Genomic DNA, 22,640 nt, shown 5'->3' with positions numbered 1-22,640 from the left:
CCAAAGCTCACGCTGCTCCAGATGCCCCCTGGGCACCGTGTCCCGTTTTGGTGCCAGGTGTCACGCCTGCCTCCGAGGGTGCAGCACGGCTACCGACACTTGCAGCGTTGGGTTATTAAGGCTGAGCGAAGAAAAGCACAGCATGGGTCTAACAAACAGGCAAGAGGCTGCAGCAACCGGAGGCTCCCGTACACGCACACAGCATCAAAGCTCCCTGTCGGCCACACCTGGAGTTAAATATTTGTGATAGCAATTCATTTGATATTCTGTATTTGCGAGGCTCGCAGAGCTGGGCAGAAAGCCCTTTGAAGCACTCCCAAACACGCTAAATTATTGGAAATGTTTGTCCGAAAACCCCTCAGTGTGCTCGGCGGGACCATCCCCACCACTCCCAGACCCTTTCGGATGGGTGCCACGCAGCCAGGGGAGGCAGATAGAGGTGCGCTGCTCGCCTGCCTCCGACCAGGAACGCGGGACGACAGGAGTCAGGAGAGGGCCATGCCAGAACATCAGATGGGTGAACAACCAGAATTTCTGGATTCAACAGTTTGCTTCTCCGCTTTAATTACTGGCTTCTGAAAGACTTCAGAAACTTTGCCAATTTGTGCAACCCTCTATTCTTTGCTTTTGGCCTCGACTATACAGTCATTTTGGAGACAAACAAGTAACAGATGTACAATCTATATTCTCCCCAAGTCCTTTTATAGTAAAATGACTTCTGGCCAGATAATGTGTATTTAAAAAAGAAAGAAAGAAAACAACAACAACAATTCCTGTATTTTGAGATATCTCCCACAACACCCAAACACACCCCAGAAGAACTAAGACTTCTTCACAGCCTCCTGGAGGCCTCAACCATCTCCCGGCTGGGACCAATTTCTGTCCTCAGCCAGCATCTGCATGGGGGAGAGCGGCCAAAGCAGACCACGGACACAGGAGAGGGCAGGGCAGCTCTGTGGGATGCTGCCACGCCACCGAGCGGGCCCAGCAGCACCCCTTGCCTTGCCACGGGGGCTCGAGGACCGGGTGCGAGTGCCTCTGCCTGCTGGATCCAGACACGGCACCCGAAGGCGCAGGAGGCTGTGGTTAGCACTGCCTCTGGGCTGCTGCTCGGGCACTTTAACCTGCAAGGGGTTCCTGAGGATCCCTCCGGGCACAGAGCGGGCTGTGCTGCCCCCCCTCACCTCCACTACAGTCTGGCAGCAGTGGCTGGGGCATCCTCCTGTCTACTTCCAAAACAAAAGCAGAAAGGCACAGCGCAAGGGTGTCCAGGCGCACAGCCACCAGTGTTCACAGCCGAATCCCGTCCTGCCCCAGCTCCGACTGGCACCAGGGAGCCGCAGTGCGCCGAGGGGCAGCTCACGGGTGCTGATACGGGGGTGTCCCCGCGTGCCTCCCCGTGCTCCAGCTGCAGGACGGGCGGGCGGGCGCCGTTCCAGCTCCGGAGTGGCTCTGGAGAGCTGCAAGGCGGGGTCCTGGAGGTCCACGCATCGCACGGCGCTCCTCTGAAGGCCATTCATCTCCAACACAATGCGGCCATTGTGCTGCCTTCTGAATATCCTCCCCAAATATATGTTTAAAGATGGGCAGTTACAGAAGACAAGCACTTGTTTTGTCAGAGATCCCGTGGTAGATTGAAAACCAACACGCAGCTAATTTCTCCAGCACGTTAGTTACAACGGAGTACGGGCAAATCATACATTATCCAAGGCTTCATGCCGCGAAGCGCCAGGGAAAGGCAGGAAGGCGCTATTTTAGGAGGAGACGGTGCCTGGGACAAATTAATGCTTGCCTTCTCCAACACATCCACGCGTTATGCTGCGCATCTAGAGTTACCCACTCTAGAAAGCAGATGGAAGTCGAGGTCTCCTGCAGGACACGGGGCGCTGCTCAGCGACACCGCGGTGCGAACCAGGAGCCCAGCCCTTTGGTTTCAACTGATGTAATCCCGTGAAGTCCACGAGCTAAAACCCTGCTCATTTTGCTAAGCTGACCCTTCAGAATTCAGGCTGAGGTGATGCTGGAGCTCTGAAATGCTCGAGGCTTGGATTTCTTTCTAGCACAATGATAAATCAAGCCGAATGAGCTGGTGTCACTTGTTTCCCATCCCAAATTCCCAGATGGACTCTCCCAAACAAACAAAGAGGAAAACAAACAATAATTCATCTCAGTTTGTCTAAAATGCGGCTGCACATCACTCGCTGCAGGAGCCTTCCCCCAGCGAGAGCAGCTGCCTCGAGTCTCTGCTGGGATGCGTGTTCCCCTCTTCCTCTCAGGAAGCAGGACGTGCACTTCTGCTTCTCAGCCAGCTTTGAGGCTCAGCCTGCAGCCACCAAAGCAAATGACCTCTCCCTCTGGCACTGTACCTCACTCAGCAGTGAGGAACGCCCCAGGCCCACGTCCCAGTGCCACCAAGGCGCGCGCTGCGGGCCGAGGCACTGCCCCGAGCAGCCTGTCCGACACAGCCGTGCCTTCTGCTGTCCCGCACGGCTCCCGAGAGCATGGCACCCACCAGGAACCCGCGAGCAGTCGCCCCGCTTGCTGCTTCCCCCGTGGCTTCCTGCAGCAGCCAGCGCTCCGATCCCCATCATAATGCGCTCCATTCAAACGCCTGAGACAGCCCAGATGCTTAAAAATAAACTGGTGCTGAGGAGCGTGGCTGAATTAGCATGTTTTGCATAATTAATTTCATTGTGCTGTGGAGAGCCCTTCAGCTCGTGCTCGGCGCGGGGTCGGGACTGCAGCTGGGGCACGGGCAGAGCCGAGTGCGAGCACCCCGGGGACACCCCACCAGGTGAGGGGGGCAGTCACCGGGCTGCCACGGGAAGCCCACCTTGAAAAAGAAGAGCAAAGGCCTTGCCATGCGTTAAACACTTTGCACTTGCACTTTCTGTTATTTAAGAGCGCTGTTTAGGAGCGCCCAACCTGATTTCACAGCGGCTGCTGCTCCGAGCACACCACGACACGCCACGGTGCAGCCAGCGGCCGGGGCAGAAAAGAAAAACAGAACTGAAATCGATGGCGGGGATCTTCCCATTTCTTACCGGGAGCAAAGAATAGACTGGATTTATTCTCGTTTCCCTGAACTGGGAGGAACAGCACTGAAAAACGGGCAGAAACGCTGACAGCTCAAGATGAAAAACGTCTTTGGGGGAACTGTTAAGAACTGCTCTTCCTTTCGGTAACGCTCCAATGACCACACAAAAGATCAGAAAGCGAACGTCACAACGTGGTTTCACTTCGGGATGCACTCAAAGCTACAAACAACAACGGGGGAAAAAAAGAAGGAAAAAACAGCAGCTCCTGGAGGGTCACTCAGCCCCTCGGAGTAAGAACCGGCAGACTCAGGCGACAGGTTTACACCACCACCTGAACAGGCTGGGAAAAGTATTTTACTCAGCAGGTGGAAGCCTGGAAGCGGGAGCAGAAGACAGGCCGGACCTTGTTACGAACAGCCCGGTGCCGCCCTGCAGGAAGGCCCCAGGGATGCCCCACTGCGAGGGGCGCAGGGCAGCCGAGCCGTGCCGGGAGCGTACTGCCCTGCTGTTAAACCCCAGCACGAAGCAGGGCGGGCAATTAGCGTGCGTCCCTTCAGACAGCTGTTTTGTTTTACCGAGGAGCTGCTGTTACCCACCGCCTCCATCCCTCCTGCCCCAGCCCGTCCCCGCGCCCCCCGCTCCCTCTCCGGCCACCCCGCGCACGCTGCAGTCACGACGAAGTGACAGATGCGGCTTGACAGAATGGGTTCAGACCTCCAGCACGGCACCCAACAAATTCAGGCGATTATTTTACAGGGAGCACACAAAAATACGTGCACACGCACCCGCTTACCCGTTTTTGAAGCCTTCCAGGTTCCCAGGCGCTGAATTAATTTTAGGAATGCGAGTAACCTGCTAGCAGCTCAGCACCCACTGCACTACCCTCGCGGATCAGATGCTCGACAAAAACAAACCACAGGGCTTTCTGAAAATATTCTCCTGCGATACCTGGGCAGAACAACTTGGAAATGCCATTTACAAGGCAGCCTGACAGATGTTGTACCGTGAAGCAATTGCTCGCTCCACGAATTTAACCCGTCAGAAACATCTATTTTTAGACTTGACTTATTAGGTTGTTTCTTCAGGGAAAAGGTATCATTGCTCGAACCATTTAAACGAGATCCTGAGGAAAGAGCCCAGGGGCAGAAATCTGTCAGACAGAAGGCCTGGACGAGAGAACACAACTGGGCTCTCCAGTTCCTGAGATCTAGTCAACCACTTTTCCTGAGCGCTGCTCCTGAAGCTGATTTAGCACCTCTCCGCTTCCATCCCATCGCTTTCAAATCCCATAAAAACAATGCAGATTTCGCCTGACACGGCAGTAGGGCGTCTCCACTGAAATGCATCCCAGGGGAGTTATGTCAAGTTTGGGAACCACAACAAGGACACCGGTGCCCCACCAACCCCATCCAAATGTCAGGAAGCGAACACCACCTTGCAGACATCCCCTGCAACAACGTCACGTTCTTTTTAATGATTTGCAGACTCTAAGCCGTAGATATTATAAAGCAATGCATGATGCATTTGATAGAGGATTAGGAAAAAGAATGGAAAACAGCTGGGAAACGTTACAGACTTTCACCCCGTGCTTACAAATTCCTTAGCAATAGACACTGCACTGCTCCCTCGCCCCGTATGGACGATGCTCGGACCAAATCCCTGCTGAAGAAGTGGAAGGAGAAGTGCTGCCCAGCAGAGCCCCGTGTGCGGGGACCTTCCAGGCAGGTCCCATCTCCCTGGAGGCAGAGCAGAGCACGAAGCAGAACCGTGCCCTCCCTTCCGACACATCCCTCCGTCCCGCGGGACCGGGCACAGAGATCTCCTCTGTAAAACCAACCAGCGCTCGGTGGGGGTAAGAGGATATTTCCTGTTAACCTCACCGCAGATATGTAATCCAGCAGTCAAATTATGTCAATCACAGCTCATTAGGCAACAATTCACCCTGCCAACTCCGTCCCGGCCGCTTCCTCCAAACCACGTGTCGTTTGCAAACACGCAGCCCCGTTACGGGTTCAGAGGGAGACCACCCTGCTGCCGGGGCTGCTGCCGCTGCGACGGGGAGCCTGGCTCCTGCCCCTGCCCCTCCCGGCTCGCCGCATCGCACGCTGGTGCCATAATGTCTACGGACACATACGGCGCTCGCCCACGCTGAACAATGGCTTCCTATTCCATAAATTAGGGTTGGTTACTCGAATTCGTGATTTACGCGCACGTGCCCCATGTGTCCGTAGGAGAAAGACGGGAGAAAAAGAATCCGAGGCAGCGGAAGAGGAAGATGGAGCACGCTGAGGAACTGCGGCCTCGCGGCCCAGGGCTGTGCCGGTGCTGGCAAGCCCCAGAGCCAAGGCGAGAGCTGGGCTCCGTCCGTCGCAGCACCCAGCACCCCTCGTCGGGGAACAGGGAACTCGGTGGCAAGAGCGCAGGCATTGTGCTGCCACCTTCCTGGACGTTACGCTCTTGCACGAGCTGGGAACCAAGGGAGTTATTGCACATATCCCAACAAAAGGGAAGAACTCCCGTCAGAACGATAGGATGGAAAAAATGACACAGCTGGCAGATCCCTCTCGGATGATCCTCCTCACTTCTCGGTTAAGTGCACACCATAAAATACAACAGCCTCCTGAAGCACGCAGGCAAACGACCCCTCTCCAGCAGAGGCGAGCAAAAACCTCACTGCAGCAAGGAGCCCAGGGAAGCGTGTTTCCCTAACCAGTCGCTAAATCCGTGCCCGACAACACAGGTTCACAGGGACGATCCTCCCGTGTTGCCGACTCCAAGGACCGGGAGGGGTGATGCGGCCAGCCCCGGCCCCGATGTCCTTCACCCTGGCGGGCAGCGTGGCACACACCCAGCCCGTCCTCAGTAATGCCCATGGCACCGTTACAGGTGAAGGAGCGTATCAGCACCGTTAGATTTGAGAGCTTCGCTGACAAACAGCGACCTGGAGCACTTCTCCCATCATCTCCTGCAATTTACACACCTCAAACCTCAAAGAGTGAGGCTAACCGAGGAGGCAGGAAGATGACTGTGTGTGATTGAAGCAGACAAACTGCTACATCAGAGAGCTTCCACAAAACGAAGGCTGCTAACAACCTCGCACACACAAGCCAGCACACACGTGTACCAGCTCCAGGCGCCCCGCTGCTCGTCCACCGGCTGCTCAGACCACAGAGCTGCTGGAGAAGATTAGGGCAGCATGCTCCAAGTGGAAAAAATAAGACAGCAGTCAATGTTACAGCACTTATGGTAAAAACATGAGCATCCTGCGCTCTCTGCATGGACATGCACGTGGTTCAGAGGGCAGCCACCACGAGCGTGGCAAAGCAGGAACCTTCCCCCCACGGTTTATGCACAGAGACGACCCGCTCAGCGTGACAATCGTGTACCTGCAGGCTGCTGAACCTTCATCGGCGTCAAAAGTGGTCTTGGAAACATCGTTAGCAGACATCGTTGTCGCCAGCAAAGCCCTTCGGGATCTCATCAGTGCGCGAGGAATGGTTATGCCAGGCTAAGTTCTTAAACCAGAGTGCCGAGAAGGTGAGCTCCAGTCCTGGGAAGTTCAGCATCTTTCTTCATACTCATCTCCTGACTAATCCCTCTCCCTACAGAAAATATTCCTTGTCTCTGGCTTTCCCCAGACTGCCATTCCTTTCTCATTAATCCCTGCTATTTTACGGCCAGCCCAATGCTGGGGTTTAACCAGTGCCACAGCCATCTTCCCCTCCGCGCTGCACAGAAAACAAAATAATGACAGCCCTGCAGTTTATTCTTCCATAAACTGGTCAGATAGTTCCTGGAAGCTGCAACAAATACCAGCCATCCCTCGCTGGTTTCGAGAGCAGGCTAAAGGCAGTTCTCAGCTCGCTGTGCCAGCAGCGGCCCCTGAGCCCCATCTTGCAGCTCCTCCTGCCAGGAGCGGGGACCCGACAGACCGATCCCACAGACGTGTCTGCACTGCCACGGCACAGCTCAGCAACCGGTCCTCTGAGCCTTAATTTAAGCCCACCTTCTGCAAACAGATGCCACCCACTCCTTGCAAGTACCTCAAGACATCCCAGGCTACCTCCCGTATTTCTGTTCGGTGGCTTATCTACGACACTCCGATGCTTCTCCCTTTCACCGACCCAGTCAGCAGGTCCCTGGTTTTCCTCCTGCAGGCAGGTTTGGCCGGGCTCCCCTGGGGTACGGTGCGAGGAAGCAGGGCTCCGAGGCTGCACGTGGGGCCGTCCCCCTGCCAGCACAACGCCCGCGGGTTTCCCCGACGGACGCGGGGCGAGATCAGGCGTTTTCCAGTAAACCCAGCAATCGTAACATCTCACTCACCATTTGGCTCGTCGGTGGGGGGTTCCCAGCTCAATAGGCTTATTCTTTTCTTAGACACGATAATCTAATTGGGTCTAACCAGAAATAATCCTGCGCGCATACCAGCGAGCGCCCACCCCGAGCAGCGGCACCGCAGGAGCCGGGGGCCGCCCGTCCCCGTGGCTGTCGCAGGAGCCCCTCTGGCAGCTTTCGTGGGACGTGGCGAGGATCTCGGGGTACGGCACACACGCGGCTTTATTTTATCCCCCCCCTCCTGCCCAGCTCCGGGTTTCCAAGCCAGAAGCGAGCGGTGTGCTGGAGCCCCCGGGTGCTGCCCACGTCCTGCAGGACCACCTGGACCACCACACCGGGGCCGGTGCGCGGCGTGGGGCGAAGCCGTCTGAGGAGCACCGCTCCGGCCAGGCAGCCCTTTGTGCTCCTCAGGTGGAGGGATTAAAACACGGCCAGAAAGGAGCCGAAGCCAGAGCCAAAGTCCGCGCGGCCGGCCCGCCGCCGCCCAGCCCCGGCACGGCTCGGCTCGGCCCGCAGGTGCCCGGGGGCAGGCGGCCCCAGCCCGGGGGGCTCCGGCACAAAGCCCCCCCGCTCCCCTCCGAGCCCGGCCGCCTCCGGCCCGGGGCAGCGCCGCGCTCCCGCCGCCCCCTCCCCGCCCCCGGCCGCCCGCCCGCAGACAATGGGGCCGGCGCTCACCAGCACGACGGCGAAGCGCTCCTCCAGCTCGCCGGGCTCGGGCATGGGCAGCTTGAGGGGCACGCTGTGAGCCCGGAGCTCCGTCTGCTGCGAGTCCACGCTCCCCGCGTTGCCCATGGCGGCGGCGGCGGCGGCGGCCCCTCCGCGCTGCCTCCGCGCTCCGGCGCCGCCGAGCCAGGCGGGCTCGGCGCCCCGCGGTCGCCCTCTAGCACCGACGGCGGAACGCCGCCGCGCCGCCGCCCGGCATGGCTCGCCGCCCTCGCCCTCCCCCCGGGGCGGGCTCGCTCCGGCTCCGGCTCCTCCGGCTGCGGCTCCGGCTCCCCCGCATGCCGCCCCGCGGCCCTCACAAAGCCCCGCTCCGCCCCCGGCCCGGGGCGCGCTGGGACTCGTAGTCCCGCCGGCTCCTGCTCAGCCCCGCCGCGACCCTCAGCCCGCCCCGGCCCGGCCCGGCCGCCCCCGGCCTCCATTTTACCTCACAAGGGCGGCCCGGGCTGCCCCGAGGGGGTCGCCTCAGAGGCCGGCAGCCCCTCGCCGTCCTCACAATGACGGTGGTTTGGGGAGCCCAGCCCTGTTTTGGGGCACCCAGCCCTGTTTTGGGGCACCCAGCCGTGGTTTGGGGCACCCAGCCAGTTTGGGGAGCCCTGCCCGGGCTTTGGGGCACCCAGCCAGTTTGGGGAGCCCAGCCACGGTTTGGGGTGCCGTGACAGGAGTTGGGGTGAAATGCCGCCCTTGCGGCCCCGAGCCTTGTTTGTTCAGAGCCACGCGAGCTGTGTAAGGGATTTTCAGGGAGTCCTCCTGGGGCAGCCTTGCTTTCCGGCCCCACAGACTGCGTTTGGGTTTTGTGAGGACAGCAGGATGGGGTGATGAATAAATCCCCGAGTTCAAGGTGGCTGCCTGAACGAACCCATAACACGACGGCACAGCTTCAGCGTCACCCTGCAGCACCCATGCCCCCCGTGCATCAAAGCCGCCCTCACCAGATGTTGTCTGACTTTTTTACCATTTTCTGGGAACTCTCTCTGGACCAAAAAGATCACGACGGTGAAGCCCAGACCCCGTTAATGTTGGAGCTGGGCTGCTCTCTGTTCACCCCGCGGCATTACAAGCACTAGCCACACAGCGAGGTGCCTGCCATGGGTCTGAAGGAAAACTGCACCTTGGCCCAAGACGGCATTGACCCACTTGGTGACCCCACTGCAATGCACTGATGCTGTTTTATCCTCCATCTGAGGCCTGATCCCTTCCCTGCCACCCACCTGGCAATCCGTATCCCTGTTTTGCATTAGCATTCAATTGCCCTGCCAAAAAGGAATGATTTTCACCGAGCCTCACCGTCACGACGGCACGCTCACTGCTCCTGGCCCGTTCCTGCTTCGGCGTTGTGGAGTAGGGGTTTGCATGTGCATCCCTTTGGTGCACGGTGCTGTGCCAGCTCGCCGCTACGAAGAACATTGCAAACATCATTAAAGGCGTTCAGCCATCACGTGCGAGGCTCTGCATTTCTGCTGCCAGCTAGCTCGGGAAAGTCAGCGAATCTCATGAATCAAATTTGCCCAGGATTCACCAGCACTCTTACCTGGCAGGCAGCAGTAAAAACACACCGGTGTGCTCCGCAAAGGGGTCTGGCCAGATCCATCAGCTTCTGCTGGGATATGGGGCATTTTTGGCTTTGCCTGGTAGGAGGTGGTAACTGTCCACGTGGAGATTCACTTGGGGGAAGAGAAGGGCAAGAAAATGTGCATGAATATTTAGCAACAGGAGAGCGTGGCACGATTGGAAACATTCTTGTCCAACAGACAAGAATTTCTTAAAACTGCTAACAACCTAAAATGCTTACAATATCCTTAACAAACTATTTTTTTTTAAAAGCTGTAGCCTGGCCTTTAGTTAAGTAAGCTTCTCAAGACCCCTGTGAGATAAGGGAGCATCAGAGTACCCCAGACGAGGGCAGGGGGTCGGGGTGCAGGGTGACACAGTCCGTCTGTGGCCACGGGTGCTCTGCTTGCCCAGCAGCAGACCTGCCTGTGCTGCAGAGCATTCCCCATGCCCCGGCTGCCAGTGCAGCGCGGGACCACGAGAACTTAGTTTTCTGAATGAGGGGAAATCATCTCAGCGTTATTAAGTCCCTCTGGACGAGGGAAGACGTTCGGGGACCGGGAGCTGCTGCTAGCCATGGGGAAGGCGAGGATAACAGCAGGTCAAACTGGATTCCGTGGCTGGCATTGAGGCAAGGAGCCACGGGCTGTCCTCCAGCCACTTCAGCTCCAAATCCTGCTATAAGGCATATTCAGTTCAAAAGCAGGCTTGCGAAATTTTTAATGGAGCTAAGCATCCGTGCGCACGGTGACTGTTTACCATAAATGCAGTACGCACAAAGGGAAGGAGCTCTTTTAAGAGAACAAAATGAATTTTGAACAATTTGTTGTAGTCCGTCGCTGGGGTGCCAACGTGTGCGAGCATTAAAATCAGCGCGGCGGCGTTGCTGAACAAAAAGCTATTTAGCTCGCTCACGCTTAAATTAAGAAATTATTCTGGGATAAAAAATAATTAACAAGACCTCAGTTTTGCAATTATTTATTTAAACTAGATAACCAGCTACAGCATTTCTAGCTTCCAGAGCTCATCCCAGGCGCCTGAGCTGGGTGATGCCACCAGGGTGTCACTGGCTGAGCCGGGGTTAACGGCCACACCAGCTCCGCAGGGAGCCATAATCGCGTGTGGAATTTCACCGGGGAATGAGACAAATACTTCCCAGCCTTTACCGAAGCGGTCCGATAGCTCTGTCACCAAGATCTCCGCGTTAAAACAAAGCTGGAAGCTTGGGTTCAAGGCTTCCTTAAATTCCTCTGGACTGCTGCACTGAGGGCGCTTTATGAGGCCTCGTTTCCCCAGTGCTCAGCAGTTCCCGATGGGTCCCGAGCTGACGTTTCTGTGGAGCTCCAGACGAGCTGATTTAACGCTTCTGAAGCTGGAGGGTCAGTGTCGGGCTTTAATAAATAGCCAGGTCCTGGCTCAGCAATGGCAGAGGCGGTGTTCATTCATAACAAAGATGTACTGCGACCGTAAACCCCATCGTGAGCTGAGCGCGCACACCTAGGAAGGGATTATTGATTGCAGCGCAGTAGCGGCTGACCTTGCCTGGAAGACTACAGAGGACTTCTGTAATAAATGGGAAAAGGAAAAAAAATGGATTCTGAGAATAGCCTTTTCTAGGAAAATCATCTTCTGCGGTGATACCCTGATGATAGGAAATCGGGGCCTTGGTAGATAGTCTTTATCTTTGCTCACATCAGCTGTTGAAGAGGAGGAGGTTTCCGTGGGGCTGCCGTGTTCTACCCAGTACGACGTATCTGCTGATATACCTCAGTGCCGGTTAGCCTTGTATTCACAGAGATTTCCCCCAGGTACCAGAACCCTGCCTTATCTACCCCCAGCAGATTGCAGAAATAAGTTGTAAAATAATGGCCGGGCCTGCTGGACTTAACAGTATAGCGGGTTATCTCCGAATGGTACATGCTTTGTTTGAACATCGATTAAATACAGATCTGGAAACCACCTGGAGCCCGAAAAGCCTGCAGTCACTCTGAAGGGCCTTACTGATGGCCACACCGACTTCTTTTCCGCAGGCGCCTGTACGTCAGCACCCGAAGCCTCATCGCCTTCATCCTACCTCCTGCCACGGCGGTGGGCATGTCCCCGCTCTGCTAATATCCCCCTCCGTGCCCGTGCCCACAGCCTCATCGCACGAGCCTGTTCCTGCACCCTGAGATCTGAGCCTGTGGCAGCAGAAGCAAACGGCCCGAGCCCCAGCACGCTGCCTTATTGGGCTCATCTCTTGTTAGCCCTCTGATTTCTCTCTGTTCGCTGGAAATCAGATTATTAACTTTGAATCTGATTTCCTCGCAGCAGCTACGCTCTGCTCTCACGGTGCTGACGTCCTTGGACTCGCTGCCAGCGCTGGTCTGGGGAGATCAGAGGCAGCGCCTGGGAGCCAGGCGGTGCCATGGGCAGCGGTCGGCTCTGCTCAGAGCGTCCCGACGTGCTCCAGACACAGCATCCCCGCATCTCTGCGCGCAGGGACCTGCAGCCGCTCAGCCCGAGAGCCGCTGGCACAAGGATTTTGCATTCCTGGTCCGACCTTTATTTCTTTCTTAGAAATATTCAGGCTCACTCACCGAGGCAAGGCTGCGGGACAGGGCCAGCGGGGACGCGGCAGTGAGAGCTCTCTCTAGAGTCCAGAGAGTGCAACTCTCAGCGTGAATCCGAACACGTGCGTTCGGCAGAAAAGCCGCGGTAGTGGCAAACAACCCGATTTCTGTTGGTTTATTGACCCGGCTTTCTGCAGGTGAGGCAGCACCGGTTCGGCACAGCCGCGACTGCTCGCCGAGAGCAAAGCTGCCTGGCACTGCAGGATGCATCCCGGGGTATTTTTAGCAAAGCTCCGATCCTCCTGCTTTCCAAGACAGCTCGTCTGAGCCACCAGCCCACGGTCTGGGGAAAAAATTGGTTACAGGAAGCAGCATGAGCATGTGGGATGGAGCGCAGAGAGCGTCTGCTTTAAAGCATGTCCCCGGGAGGTGTACTCACAAGCACGGGGTGCTCGCTCATCTGTCACCAGGATCCTTAGAAATGACCAGATTGATGGCTAACTTCTTCCACGCACTGTACAGATCTGCAGGCTGTGCTCTCCCCAGCACGCAGACCCCCGCGGGCACACCACCTCCGCGCCCTGCCTCCCCATCCCCATCCCCTCCCGCACCCGTCGGGGCTGGAGCATCGCCCAAAGCGCAGCAGGGAGAGGCTCCCCCGGGCAGCACCAGCCCGGATGGGTGCAGAGCTCCCTGCACGCCCGCAGCCTCCAGCCACGGGCAGGGGTCCCTGCAGCAGCCCCAGCACGGCGCAGGAGCCCCGTGGCCGGCCCGATGGCATCCCGCTCGCAGCAAACGTCCCGCAAGTGTTGTCCTGTGGCGCGGCTGGGAGCTCGCCGGCGGCTTACGGGCAGGAAGGCGGGCAGACAAAACCCGACTTCTGAATTCCCAGAAAGGCAAAGAATGGCAAACGCTCGCGAAAATGGGATAATGGAGCAGGAAATAATGGGAGGGGATGAGTCAATATTTAATAGCGCTCGTAGCTGGGTGTAAAGCAGCACTTTCTGAACGCGGCTGGAGACGGAGGCTAGGCTAGATGTGTCTGTGCGCCTGCCTGTCGCTTTCAGCTGCCTGCAGGGCCCGTGGCCATCAAAGGAGCCTCAGAGCCATTGTCAAGGCAGGGACATTTTCTGACCTCGGCGGATTGTTTTTATTAATTGCAAAAATGCTTCTTCTCCCCTTGTCTCCCCAGAAGGCCTGCCAGCATGTGGGTCCCGGGACCGAGCTCCGGCGGCTCCGTGGCCTGGGCTGGCCGGTGGCCGTGGGACAATGGCAGCATTGTGCCGGGCCGGGAGGCGAGCTCGGTGCGCGTCCACGCCGCGCTCGGGCGTCAGCGCCGCACAAGTTTCCATTGTTTTGCCACCAGAGCCTCCTGACAAAAGAGCTCCCGAGGACTGTTAGGCAAGAGGAATAAAATTAATTTAATTTTTTCGGCTGATAGAAGCCGTTTAGGGGCCGTAAATGAGTTTCAGAAGTCAGGAGAAAAATATGGATTTCAATTTGCAGGGCTGATGAATAACATTCGTCTCTTGGCGAGGAGGGGAGGGGTTGCGAGCACTGGGCTGGCTCGGTCTCTGCAGCACCTTGCCCAGACCCTGCGCAGCAGAGCAGCCTCCCTGAGCTCCCGGTGGCAGCTTTGAGCTCCCAGCAGACACCAAGGCGATGCAGATGGCACCGCTTAAGGACAGAGCAAAGGTTTTCCATGTGCAGCTGTAGCCTGCGAGGTTCCGCCTTGCCCCCCCAGGAATGCAAGGCCAAACTGGGATCCAAAGTGGTGTCCCAGCTTGGCAGGTCTGGTCTTCTCCAAACCGCTGCTCTGAGCTCCAGCAGCCTCGGTGGTGGCTCCGCAGGGGAGCGCAGCGCACGGCTCGGACACACCTGGAGCTCCTGAGCTGCTCGGCGTGCTCTGACCATCGCAGCTGGACACGTGCTAGAACTGATGCGTGCACCGGAGCAGCCCCAGAGGTGCTTCCCGAGGCCTCCTGCCCCTGGAGGAACGCTGGTGGTTTGCGCTGGCCGCGGCTCGCCGGGCACCCCAATATCGGGACGCACCGCGCCTGGTCCCGGGCCGGCTGCTGGCGAGGGAAATCGCCCTGGGAATGAAGCCGTGAGACAGAGAACACAGGTTTCCTCGTTATTAGTAGCATAATTAGAGCGTGTTTCCCAGAAAACAGGATGGGGTGACAAATCGGCTCTTCTCTTTGCACGGTGCAGAGCCCAGGGACGTGCCCGTGTGCGTGCCTGCTGCGTGTCTGCTGAGACGCGTGGCCGCATATGCATGCGCGTTACATCTACAGACTTCTCCGTGTTTCAAAGGAAACGAGGCTGTTGCTAGAGAAAATATTTACAGATGGGTAGCAGTCGCTACACCCCTTTGGCTGCTGTTTGAGTGCTTGCCTTGCAAATCGCATCGTTCAGCCACAGAAGCAGGCCGAGCTAGCGACTGCTGCCTGCGACCGGAGACGGGAGTGGAGTGTGACCAGCGGCCGTGCAGCGCGCTGGGAAGTGTGGCCGGGCAAATGCTTGCTCAGGAGGGTTTTGAGCAGCGTCCTGACACGGACTGCAGCGGCGTTATCTGAAAGCCGTTTATCGGAGCACTTCTCCGTACCCCACTGCTGCCCCAGTCCTGCCGACTCAGCTCCCCTTTGTTTTGCTTCTCTCTCCTTGCCTGCGAGAACAGAGATGCTGCAGTGCGTGGCTGGGGGGGTGACCTCAGCCTCGATGCCAAGCGGATGACTAAAATGCACACAGCAAGCACAATCCATTGTCTTCTCGCTGAAATGCCAGCTTTGTTCCACGTGGGGCTGATCGGGATAACCCCTTCGACGCTGCTCCAGCCCGTGGGCCGACATTAACTCGGCCTTGCCGAAAGCCGCGGCGTCGCCTCAAGGCTCGTGTTGTACCTTGCTAGGAGGAGCGGGGAAGGAAGGGCACGATGGGGACACAACGGAGAGGGCGTGCGGCAGGAGGCCGGGCGGCCACGGGCGGTTACTCGCTAATTCTCGGTGTGGGGCCCCAGACTGGGTTCAGCACAGCCCCGGAGCAGCAGGGCTGCTCGTGGAGCAGCACGGGTGCTCCCCCCCCCGGGCTGCTGCTGCTCCCAGTCACAGGCTCCCTGCCCAGGGCCGAGCTGCGGGCTCGCCGCTGCCAGCCTGGGGGAGCCACGAGCAAATAAACAACCAAACGCCAGGAGAATCCACCCCGGCCAGCTGCGAACGTGCCTTCCCCTGTGAAAAATGGGGCAGAAGAGCCGTCGGTTTTTCGCGGTGTGGGTGTGATTAATGAACTGCATCACAGGACACTTTGATCCGTCTCCTGGTTGTGAAGGAGAGGCAGAAACAAGAAGGGCTGCTACCCTTGGTGCTTCTGTAATTTTGTTAATCATGGAAACCAGGGAGGCTTTTGCATAGTCAGCACTTGCATGCATTAGAAAACATATTTGCAAAACACAACAACACTCGCTTTCATATTCCGAAGGCAGAGAGCATATCCTAGTTGGCAGAGAGCTCAAAGGAAATTTATGAAGACCCAAAAAACCTTGCAGGAATTTAATTAAACTTGAGTGTTGCTACCACTCACACGTATCTGCTTATACGGTGTCATCTCCAGGCGAAGCTGCTTCCCTGCTCGTGGCTCTGGGTTTTCCAGGCTCCGCGGTCCGGCCACTCGCTGCCCCCCGCAGGCCCATCCTTTGCCCCTCTCATGGCCCCAAATGTGCAAGCAGAATGGAAAGAAATGGCTTTTTGCCCCAAATCGGTTAATGGGCTTGTGCTCTCGGTCCTGCACAGGAGCAGGCAGAACCTGCAGCTGGAAAACGGCATTTTTTGTTAATTTGAATTTGGTTGGGGCTGCGCAGGGGCTGTGTCTCTGCTGCCCCTCGCACCCGGCACGCCGTGCTCAGTGCCCGCGGTGCCAACGTCCCCACCGCCACCGGCTGCTGGCACGCGGTCCCGAACGCCACCCAAACGCCAGGCGCTCCCACCGGACCCGTCGCTGGTCCCTGTCCTTCGGCTCACCTTTGCCCCCGGCCGCGCAGTTTGGACGCTTTCAGCGTTTTTGGAGGTGATTAACATTCCAGCCAGCCCTGCCCACCTCCCCCAGGCCCCGGCCCCGAGCACGCCCCAGCCCCAGGAACGCCTGCCCCGAGAAACTGGGGTGAGCCCCAGCGGGGGGCGGCCAGGATCCGGCCGTGCCCGGGGAAGGCAGAGAGAACGTTTATGGAAAGGGAGGAAATGAGGGGAAAAATTAGGCTGGATTTAAAAATTAAAGGTTTTTAATTAGTGAATTCTTTAGCGAAGGAGAATTTACATTGGCTAGTATACGATTCCTCATTGCTTAAGGGATTTAAAACCAGACTGCTCTCCGCTCCAAAAAAGTGCTATAAGCAACAGTTCTTTGCTTATAATGAACTGGAAATACTGGCAAGGCTCCATCCCCTTCAAATATTTTCCCTTGTATCTTCGGAGGTTAAAATAAATTATTCTGAGATGTAACAGATGTAGCAGGCAGTCGGTGACATTCCTCCGGCTTCCCTAGCCCAGCTTGCCTTCCTCTGCAGCACACAAGCGGCAGCGGTGGTTGCTCACGATGACGGGCCGCCCGCCGCGGAGGTGCCACCGCGGTGCCCCAAGGCTGTGGGATGCGGCGCTGGTGGGACCTGCCCGCTCCTGGAGCCCCAGCCCCAGCCTGCCGGCAGCAGCCTTCTTAAACACCTTTTTCTGCGGCGCTCTAACCGCAGCGCCGCTCCGTGCACCGGGTTTTGGAGGAGGTGATGCTCGGCGGCTGCGCACGTAGAGCCCGGCTGCACCTCCGCTGTCCCCGCTGCGCCCCAGGAAGAGAAGGAGCCATGCACGGAACGGCGCTGGGCATTTGGTGGGGCAACACGTGGCAAAATGGAACCCGCTCAAACTGCGCGGAATTGGTTCCCCTGCTCCAGCCAACATTTCGGGGCGGCGTGGCTCGCAAGCCATGCAAATGCGGCACGAAAAGAGAAACAAGAGGACGACGCTGGCTGAAAACAAACAAGCTTTATTGAAAAATTATAAAATAGATTCAGACTGGCTTTTTTTCAACTCGCTGTGAAATGCTAGCTGGCTGTGCAGCTTGGGGGGAATCATGCAGCTGGAGCTCCCCGGACGGCGGAGGGAAACGCTGTTCCCAGCCCGCCTGTGTGATCGTGCCCCTGCGGTGCCTCTTCCAATTTAAAACCATCCATTTGTGAGGTTAGAAACGGGCAAATTGCTCATTATTTTCTGCTCATAAACCTTTATTCATTTGAGGATCTCAGAGCAGTGTACAAGCATGAATTGAGCCGCACGACAGCCACGCAGGGCCTACGCTGTCCTCTCCTTGTGGAACGGGTGTGCAGTGGGAGGCAGACCCGGCCCAGTTTGCCGGGACGTTTCCTACAGTGTGCAGAATTCCCTTTCAGTCCTCCCGTGGCAGGTTTGAAGTACAGAAAAATGCAGGGCAGGGAAACCGAGGGAAACGTTTTCTCCGAGACACGCTTTTAAGGGAAGTTCAGGCGGTTTTCTTCAATGCAGGGTTAACTGCAGACTGCATCCGTGCGGCATCGCGGATCCTGACGGGTGGGCCAGGAGCACCCTGGCGGCACATCTGGGTACCAGGGCGGGCCTCTGCTCTCACGGGTGCCACGGGACCCTCCTGCCTGTACCCACTGCAGCTGAAACGCCTCTTCCCTCTCCGCCAGCAGCCCTGGCTGCCAGAGAATCTGCAGCTTGGGGTGAATCCTGGAAAATGCCGGGACGAGCAGCCTTGCGTTGCTCGCTGCACACGGGGGCTCATTTTTGTCGGGCTCGCTCATTTGTCCCAGTCCCTGTCTCGTGAAGTCCCGAGTCTCTCTTGGACACGGGTCTGTTTTGGTTTGGTTTGGGATTTTTTTTTGCTGAAGAAGTGGAACCAGACTGGCAGCACCGACCAGATGAGTTGGGGACCGTGAGATCAGCTGATTGCTGAGCACACATTAACCGTGTGCGGCTGCCGGGCCGGGCGGCTGTTTCCTCTCCTACTTCAGCATCCATAAAGGCGGGTGCAGGAGCTCCAAAATAATTAAAAATGAACATTTGCGTGCTCCGTGCTGCCCTGCTCATTATGTGCTCCAAGGCACAGTGTGTGCCGATGCTCAGTCCTGAGTTGGGAGGGATGAGCACCCCGAAATAACGCGCAGCCTTGCTGCCCAGCACCGAGCCCTGCACATCTGCACGCGCAGCTCTAGAAAGCACGAGCAGCCTCCGAAGGGCTCCTCGGAGTCCCAGCACGCCGAACGCACCCTCTGACATGAGCAGAGCCGCAGACAGGTCCCGCTCTGACCCCGGCCCCGCGGGAAGAATCGCTTACACACCGCCTGGGCGCGAGCTGCCAGCGGACCGCGAGGTGCAACGCAGCAACGGCGCTTCGCTTCCCATCCAGAGCGCGGATGCGTGCGCTGAGAGGACGTTGAACCCGGGGGCTCGTCAGAGGAAGCATGGTGGCTGACATAAGAAAGATAAATAATGTGAGGAACAACAGGTACAAGGAAATAAAACTTTTAATTGGGAAAAAATGATCTATTTCAGTTAACATCAGCTTGATTCCAGGTGTACTGCAATAACCACGCATGCAAAAGCGTCCAAGTGCTTGCATGGGGCAGCTCGGATGCTTAAGCTGTATAACGAAAGCAAAAAAAATGCCAGTAACGAATCAAAGTCTTTAAACAGCGAGGGCATGTTGCATCCACGTGGCATCAGGCTGCCTATAGAGTCAAAGTCGCTGCTAAAAACGCTCCAGCTTTTCCATACTCGTTTCAAGCAGTCTCCTGGCATGCAAGGGCACGAAGGATAGCGGTCTGCTCATCTGCTGCGCAGGAAGCAGTAAAAATGCCGAACGCTACCACGTGAAAGCGTGCTGCTCTCCGGCTCCCCTCATCACAAGCCTCACCTAACAGAAACATCAGAAGGGCTGAGGGGGAGAGAGTCTTTGCGTGGACATCTTGAAGTGCTTTAGCAGAATTATTTTCAGCGTTTCTCTGCTTAATCAGTTTCTCTGTCTGCATGACTCCTACACAGAGCACCAAGGGAGAGAGAGCATTAGAAAAGGAGGAGAAAATATGTCAGTAAACCACAAAAACTGGCAAGTAAACCAGGGGGCAGCTGGGGAAATACAGAGCCCAGTTACAAAACAAAGCGCAAAGTCTTAGCAAGTCACTCCTGGGCTTTTAGGCAGTAGGGAAAAGCTCCCTAAGTGCTACCCCAGCTCTTTAAAAGCAAACATTTTGGACAATATTAATTGTCCTTCAACACATCTGTTAGAAAAGTCAGGGCTGGGAATTAAATATTATGACAACGCATTGTTATAAAAGGGACGTGGGAAGCTCAGAGGGGGCCCCTTTGATGTGTGACAGGGCAGCGCCGAGCGAGAAGCAGCGGAGCCGTCGCTGATACCCGGGCCTGCAGGTGGTCCTCGTGACGGCACAGCAGCCAGCGCGGGGGCACGGCCTGCTCGCTGCGCGGGGGGAGCACACTGCCAGATTTGGGCTGGAGAAACGAGTTCAGAAGTCACTTTTTTAATAGTTGTTTTTCTGTCCCCCTCTGCAGGGCTTCCTAGGAGTTCTTAATGAACAGCTTGTTCCCGCAGGACTCAAATAATTGGCAGAGCCCTATTTTTTTTCTTCTTTTCTCCTCCCATGTCTCGTTATTACTGCGGATTTAATTATTTACCGAGGAACTTCGGCTTACTAAGAGCCATCGGGAAATGTCCCGTGGCTTTGGTTGTGCTGTCACCTAGAGCAGGAGTTCCGTAGACGCTTCTGGACTGCGCACAGCTGCCCAAAGCCGAGGGGCTCAGCACCGCTGGGCCTTCCCCAGCCTTCACCTCTAGCAGCGTGACAGCTCTCAGACGCGGCGTCCCCCCACGGCCAGGTAACAGATGACCGTACACAAAGCGCTTCGGTCGGTTCCGCGTCGAGGCGACAGCGCTGTGGTACTTCAGGAAAAGATATCCAAGCCTGATTCCCTGCGTGAAATCCCAAGTTTCGGTTCAGTTGCCGACCCCGAGGCAGGGAGAGGCGCTGCCAACAGCCCGGCCGCCACCGCCTCCTCCGGCTCCCCTCAGCCCCGCCGCAGCGGGCCGGCGGCGCCCCCTGCAGCCTGCCGGGGGCCTGGCATGGCTCGGCTCGGCTCGGCACGGCTCGATTACTGCTCGGTTACTGCTCGGTTACTGCTCGGTAGGGCTGGGCCAGCCCCGGGGCGCTGCTCGGGACACGGTGCGGCTGCAGGCCCCCAGGGGCTGGGGCCAGGCGCTGCTGACACACAGCGTGCTGAGCTGCGGGCGCTGCCCCCCTTCGTGAGGGAATATCGGTATATTCTTCAAGTGAAACCCGGCTCCCAGTGTATAAAGCTTAATCATTTCCTCACGATTCCTTTAAATTAGGGTATATAATCGTTAATTTTCCCCTCACAATCACGCCAGGGGGTGCTCCCCGTGGGTGAGCCCCTCATGGAGCGCAACACCGGGGGGGCTGTGAGGGGCCTCAGAGGTCGCCCCGGGCCCCACAGAGCGCCCCGAGCCCCTGGGCTTTGGCCTTCGCGCTTTTATAAGAGCTTTCAAGGCGCACCCCGGAGCTGAGGGCTAAGTTAGGGCCCGGTAACCGTGCCCCGGGGGCAGCCAACATGGCGGCGGGGCACCGACACGGTCCGGCCCCGCACCGCCACAAGATGGCGCCGCCCGTGACGTCACACCACCGCCGGGGGGCGTGGCCTACCGATCGAGGGGCGTGACCAATCAATCGGCGGGCGTGGTCTACGCAGCGGGGGCGTGGCCTATGGACTGAGGGGCGGGCCCTCTGTGCAGCACCGCCGCGAGGCCCCCGTGCCACGGGGCTGCCCCGGCGAGCGCCTGTCTGCTGCTGTAGTGCCGCCCTCAGGCGCGGCCCGGGCAGCCGCGGGGGCCTTGCGGCGGGGCGGGCGCTGCCCGGTGCTGGCGGCGGAGGAGCGGGGTCGGGCCGGGCCGGGGGGGCCGCCGCTATGCCGCTGTTCGCCGCCAACCCCTTCGAGCAGGACGTGGGTGAGAGAGCGCCCGGGAGGGGGACGGGGGTGCGGTGGGGACGGGGGACGCGCGGCCGAGGCCCCGCGGCGGAGCGAGGCCTGGTGGCGGGGCCTGGGCCGTACCGGGCTGAGGTGGCCGCGGGCAGGCCGAGGGCGCTGCCTCAGCCCCGCTGGGTCCGCCTGCCCCGGCCGCTGCTTCCCTGTCTCTGCTGCGGGTGGCCTCCTGGTTTTCTCCAAAAAAATGACCCCAAAAAAGCCATTTTTGGCTCAGGGCGCCGAAAATGGAAATTAAAAAGCTACCGACAAGAGTCAGGTTTGCGGTTCCTGTCAGGATGGGGCTTTAGGCAGAGGCAGTGTGCGTTCGTGGGATTTTTGCCAAGGCCGCGGTGTGTACAGTTGGGAAGGGCTGGGGGCAGCGCATCTCAGCACGCCTCAGGGCTCCTCAGCATCCCCAGCGCACCTCAGCACCTCTCTAGCTTGCCACAAGCCTGCCACGATCCCAGGGAGCCCTCACGGTTTGGATGCCAAGCACCCCGCCTGTCTTCCGTCCCCAAGCCCCTGGGGGGCTCCGGCATCGACCTGGGGTTGCAACGAAGGCACAAACTCGCCGGGCAGCTGCACGCAGTCGGGTTGGTTCAGATACCCTGTGGAGGTTCTGTGTGCCCGGGGTTACCTGTCACGTGCATCCAGGTGCTGTACCTGCACGAGTGAAGGCACCACGCAGCTGTGTGCAGTGTTCCTTGCCAAACGCTTCGGGAGTATTCTCTTATACGTTATATCTTTATAGCAGTATATTTCCTGCAAAGGTGGCGGTCTGTGCAGCTGTGCCTCCTTAAGCTTCATGCCGTACCTACCAAGCGTAACTGCTTGCACGTACTGTGCAAGGGCTGCTCGTGCTTCTGTCAGGATTTACCTTTTTCATATTACTGCCATTTGTTCCTATTGCTTAAGAAATAAGGTAGGTCCCAAGCACGTAGGTGAGCCCAGCTGACGTCCTGGTGCTGCAGGGAAGGAGAGCTCCTTTCCCGTGTTCTCCTCCACACAGCTTTTTGAATTCCCCACCGAGCTGATTTACCTCACGCGTTTCGGCACGATTTCACAGAGCTATTTGGCTGACGCATCGGATCGTTGGTGAAGGTGACGAGTTTGGAAATTCGGCAATATAAATCATCGAAGGCTGCAAAGTGGTGGTGAAAACGGGCAGGGCTCCCCTGAAAAGCTCCTAGGGATGAGCAGGGCCCCGCTGCTGGGGGCAGCGACAGGTTGGGTCGGTGCAGTTATCTCCTCAGCCCACACGTTTCGTGCTGCCGTTTTCTCGGGGCACCTTTAGAAAGCGTAGATAAACGCTCCCTCGCTTGGCCACAGCTGGTTTTGTTTTCCTGGTTGAAACGTGCTTGCCTGCT

General features: G+C 57.8%; 2 protein-coding genes and 1 long non-coding RNA gene across 11 annotated transcripts in view; 1 reads left to right on the top strand and 2 right to left on the bottom strand.

Annotated features, from left to right (window-relative positions):
- Positions 1-8,375, bottom strand: part of FMNL2 (formin like 2) — a 116,379-nt gene extending 108,004 nt beyond the window's left edge. For 4 of the 8 annotated variants that reach the window (XM_035331811.1, XM_035331809.1, XM_035331813.1 and 1 more), the window contains exon 1: positions 8,049-8,165. In XM_035331811.1, coding sequence (XP_035187702.1) covers positions 8,049-8,165 — 117 coding nt within the window. Of the gene's footprint in view, positions 1-8,048 lie in introns of all 8 variants that reach the window. The other 4 variants (XM_035331810.1, XM_035331807.1, XM_035331808.1 and 1 more) reach the window with 2 other exon arrangements.
- Positions 8,171-22,640, top strand: part of STAM2 (signal transducing adaptor molecule 2) — a 35,966-nt gene continuing 21,496 nt past the window's right edge. Inside the window, exons 1-3 of one of the 2 annotated variants that reach the window (XM_035331823.1) lie at positions 8,171-8,181; positions 19,291-19,298; positions 21,178-21,256. In XM_035331823.1, the coding sequence (XP_035187714.1) occupies positions 21,217-21,256 (40 nt within the window). In that variant the 5' untranslated portion in view covers positions 8,171-8,181; positions 19,291-19,298; positions 21,178-21,216. Of the gene's footprint in view, positions 8,182-13,733; positions 13,742-19,290; positions 19,299-21,177; positions 21,257-22,640 lie in introns of those variants that run through there. The other variant, XM_035331824.1, reaches the window with a different exon arrangement.
- On the bottom strand, positions 18,726-20,095 carry LOC118169975. The gene is made up of 2 exons (XR_004752407.1): positions 19,912-20,095; positions 18,726-19,252 (listed from the first exon to the last, which is right to left on the bottom strand). It is a non-coding gene; the product is annotated as an uncharacterized LOC118169975 (long non-coding RNA).

Source organism: Oxyura jamaicensis, chromosome 7, assembly GCF_011077185.1.
Source record: "Oxyura jamaicensis isolate SHBP4307 breed ruddy duck chromosome 7, BPBGC_Ojam_1.0, whole genome shotgun sequence".
Taxonomy (NCBI): Eukaryota; Metazoa; Chordata; class Aves; order Anseriformes; family Anatidae; genus Oxyura; species Oxyura jamaicensis.
The sequence above is the reverse complement of the archived record's forward strand: the minus strand, read 5'-3'. Positions and strand labels throughout refer to the sequence as shown.